Consider the following 3,520-nt stretch of genomic DNA (forward strand, 5'->3'; position numbering starts at 1 on the left):
GTATTCTGACCACACCCCACGTCCTGGCGACTTCGACCCACTACCACCGTCATTACTGTAGCCTCTACGATATCTATCCCCACGTTGGCGGTGACCTCAACCAGTTTGCTCGTCATTGCCTGGTGCCGTGTCCTTCCCTCCAGATGACCCAGCAGAGTGTGCCGAACTTTCTTTCTATCTCTATCGTTTTAATAGCCCTCCTCACACCAATCACGGTAATCAGGACAACCTGTAGCCACTAGGACACACTCTCCTCATCCGGCGGTTCAGTTCTACAATATGTCATAGTGCATAGTCTCTCACCGCTAGGTCTACTCTACACAGCTGTCAATCACTCTCCACGAACCACCCTGCTGTCAAACACCATGTGCGGATCCTTTGTAGTTCGGTACCCGGAGTGTACCGAACTCCAGGTCTGTTGGTCATAACAAATGCGTGACGATTATTGAATGATAAAAACGTTCGATGCTAATACCAGTTATTACTAAGGAAGAATCGAAGTTGAATATTTGCATAAAATTTGCAGCTCGCGTTATGTTAAGCTTCCCTACAGCCTGGAAAATCCTGAAAGGAGCCTGAATAGAAGCTCCAAGAGAAAAATTGACACTATGTGATTTTATTGGTAAACAAGCTATCATGATGCACAGCTGCAAGATAGAGGCATTGCTTCTGTTGGATACTGTTGATATCAACAACCGAAACAACCTTCCCGAGTACAACAGTCGAGAAAGTGAGGCTATTCAGGCGAGTATGCAAGAGAGGGATCCCAGCCACAACGGTGAAGAGTGCACTACTCACTTTGACAGAGACACCAGTACAAGATACTATTGCGAAGACCAAGGATGTGGTATTTCCGACGCGATAAAGTCGCCTAGTCAGCCATTCCTCTACATGCGCATTTGGTCAATAAATATGGGACTCGCTGCGTGAAGGGTGAGCGTTGGGCGAACATGGTATTTGATAGAACCACGCACAACTATATGTACGCCGACTTCGAAACACCTCAGTACCAGACCAACAGTTGCTGCTCCTCACGCACCCGCTTTCGGTTCTCGAAGGCGGGCTCGGCCCCACAGTACGCAGATATTAATAATCCGTTTGCCCTGGCTTTAAGAATGTGAAGGTGGGCTGTAGTTTACAACGGCGTTCGTTTAGAGTGAATTAGTGCGGCATCCGAATGGACGACCAGAGTATTTACGATGACTCGGGGGCCTGTGGCCTACGAGAAATCTTTACGATGCGTCAATGTTTGATGAGTTTGTGCGTAGTGTGTACTGTGAGCCAAATAGTATGAAGGCAGTCTGAGAAGAGTATGGCTTTTTTCAGTCGAGACACGATCCGTGGACTGATATCGGCCCAAATACGTTCTCTACCCTGGATCATAGATGTCTCAAATATGACTTCACTTTTTTGGCACAGAAATCTCCTAGGTTGTACACCTACCCATTGAGTTCGTCAAATAGTGAGCGGAAAAAAACTTGTCAAGGCTGTCACGCGCTCGTACAGCCGTGAATCGGTGAGTCTGCAGTGGTAGACAAGGGACATTCGCCAAAGAGGATAAATCTGGAGTCTATTAAATGACATGTACCTAGTTATTCGATACTTGCGGCTTACCTCCGCATTGGGGAGGTATGTATGTCACGTCATTCGCAAATACAGATGCGATGTGGAACCCTCATCCCGAGGGGATCTGGGAGTTGCATGGGTATGAGCTCAAGGTGGTGGACGCTACAGAAGTACATATAGCCAAAAAGCATAAACACTACACGATGGTATGCAGAACTTTATTTTTTGCATATGACGAGATTTGGAACGGCAAGAGGTTTATGGTACCATGGATCGGCTATTCAATACATCGGCCCCGTGTGCCAACTTGCAGGAGGTTGTTGATAGAGATCAGGGTAGAGAACGTCGCGAGAAACGAGCAGATTGCGAACTGTGGCCATCTGAGCGCCAATTGGAAGGGTGGCAGAGAGCAATCATGTCCGTAACCATAGCGGTAGCAGCGTTAGACTTGATTTTGCTTCTGTATGCTATAGAAGACACACGAACACTGATGTCAAGGCCGCGGACAAGGGTGAGATCTGCTTAGATGGCCCCGACTCTGAAGCACTAGAGAAGTGCAGCGAACCAATGTGGACTGCGGAGCGGCTACTGGCATAGGTGGCCAGTAGTAATCGTATACTGCTCACCATCTGCCAGATATCAGACTTTGAAACGCGTATATATGTAGCATTAGTGCTGTGTATGGGCGCTGCATGGATATATCATCGTAGGTATAGATATACGACACTTGCCCAACCTTGAGGCACACCCCAAGTTTTCTCGATCTTGAATTGTAACAATTGTATCAAAGTACATTCTTCCTGCAGTTTATTATTTACTGTGTATCTTACTGTGGTAGCTGGTAGTAGTCGTTACTGCAACTATGCTCCAGCAACCCCTCCAAACCTGCCTTCACATCCACTCGACACGAGTCTAAAAATAGCGATTTCTCCTCCGGTGACTGTTTCTCCTGCTTGAGTTGAGCCAGAGACCATTTGGCCGCCCCTTTCCATTCGTCCAGTACGGGATCTTGTGCCACATTTACTTTGAACTCCGATCTGAAGGTGTTGTGAGAGAGGATGGGGGAAAACATAGTGGTATGTGGGTTACGGATAATCGAATTACAGGGCTAGTTGGGAGCAGTGAATGGCAAAACCGGATTGTATGCAAGGTACCTATAATTGAATCAGATGGCTGGAGTGTGTAGACCATCTAGCGCGAGTAGATGTGCAAGCGGACACGTGTGAGCAAGGTGATATTCGACCATACTAATAGCTTGAATCCCAATTGAAATATTAAATCCCAATCAAATTGGCTTGAATCCGAATTCAATCGGCTTAAATCCAAACTAAATCAGCTTGGATTCCAATTGAAGGGGGTTGTACCCCAAATAAATTGAGTTAAATTCGGTTCCAATCATATTAATCGATCACAAATAGTGAGTTGGCCACACACATTAGTCCAGAGTGCTTCAGACTTCGATTCGTCTCGATAAGATCAACATATTAGTATGACGACATTAAACCCTCCCCAGACGATAGATGGGATCATATCCACTTTTTCGTCTTCAATATAAACCCGACAAACTTACACCGGAAACCCTAAACCCCAAATCATGAAGTCCGAACCCTCTAGAAAAACCCTGAATCAGCTAGATTTGATTGATTCTTAGTATAAGTATGTCTGCATCATCGCACATAGTAGTACACGCTGTATATCCTTTAAACCATAAATCCTAAACCCCTAAGCAAACACACGTATAGAACATACTTGAAGGGCAATATACAACGCATCTCCGACTCTATCCTGTCTTCGAGGCCAGGTAGTAGGGCACCTCCGCCGGTGATGTGGATATTCTTGACCATCTTCGCCCGAATATCAGCGGGATAGTAGTTTAGCACCCACTCGACCTGAAAGTATAAACATATCCTTAGTATGCTTGGTAGATCCTTATTAGAGTGGTTGTAGTATGTAT

At 45.9% G+C, this 3,520-nt stretch overlaps 3 protein-coding genes across 3 annotated transcripts; 2 read left to right on the top strand and 1 right to left on the bottom strand.

The window, feature by feature from the left end:
- Positions 1–636: 636 nt before the first annotated feature.
- On the top strand, positions 637–930 carry SARC_13513 (hypothetical protein; the record flags this gene model as incomplete). Its single annotated transcript, XM_014292353.1, has 1 exon — positions 637–930. The coding sequence occupies one exon, from the start codon at positions 637–639 to the stop codon at positions 928–930; it is 294 nt and encodes a 97-aa protein (XP_014147828.1).
- A 701-nt stretch (positions 931–1,631) lies between these two features.
- SARC_13514 (hypothetical protein) lies at positions 1,632–2,092 on the top strand (the record flags this gene model as incomplete). Its single annotated transcript, XM_014292354.1, has 2 exons — positions 1,632–1,772; positions 1,880–2,092. The coding sequence occupies 2 exons, from the start codon at positions 1,632–1,634 to the stop codon at positions 2,090–2,092; spliced, it is 354 nt and encodes a 117-aa protein (XP_014147829.1).
- A 300-nt stretch (positions 2,093–2,392) lies between these two features.
- Positions 2,393–2,603, bottom strand: SARC_13515 (hypothetical protein; the record flags this gene model as incomplete). Its single annotated transcript, XM_014292355.1, has 1 exon — positions 2,393–2,603. A coding segment is annotated over one exon (211 nt), but the record flags the coding sequence as incomplete, so codon positions are not given.
- Positions 2,604–3,520: the final 917 nt, after the last annotated feature.

The sequence above is a fragment of the Sphaeroforma arctica genome (genome assembly GCF_001186125.1).
Source record: "Sphaeroforma arctica JP610 unplaced genomic scaffold supercont1.3379, whole genome shotgun sequence".
Lineage (NCBI taxonomy): Eukaryota > Ichthyosporea > Ichthyophonida > Sphaeroforma > Sphaeroforma arctica.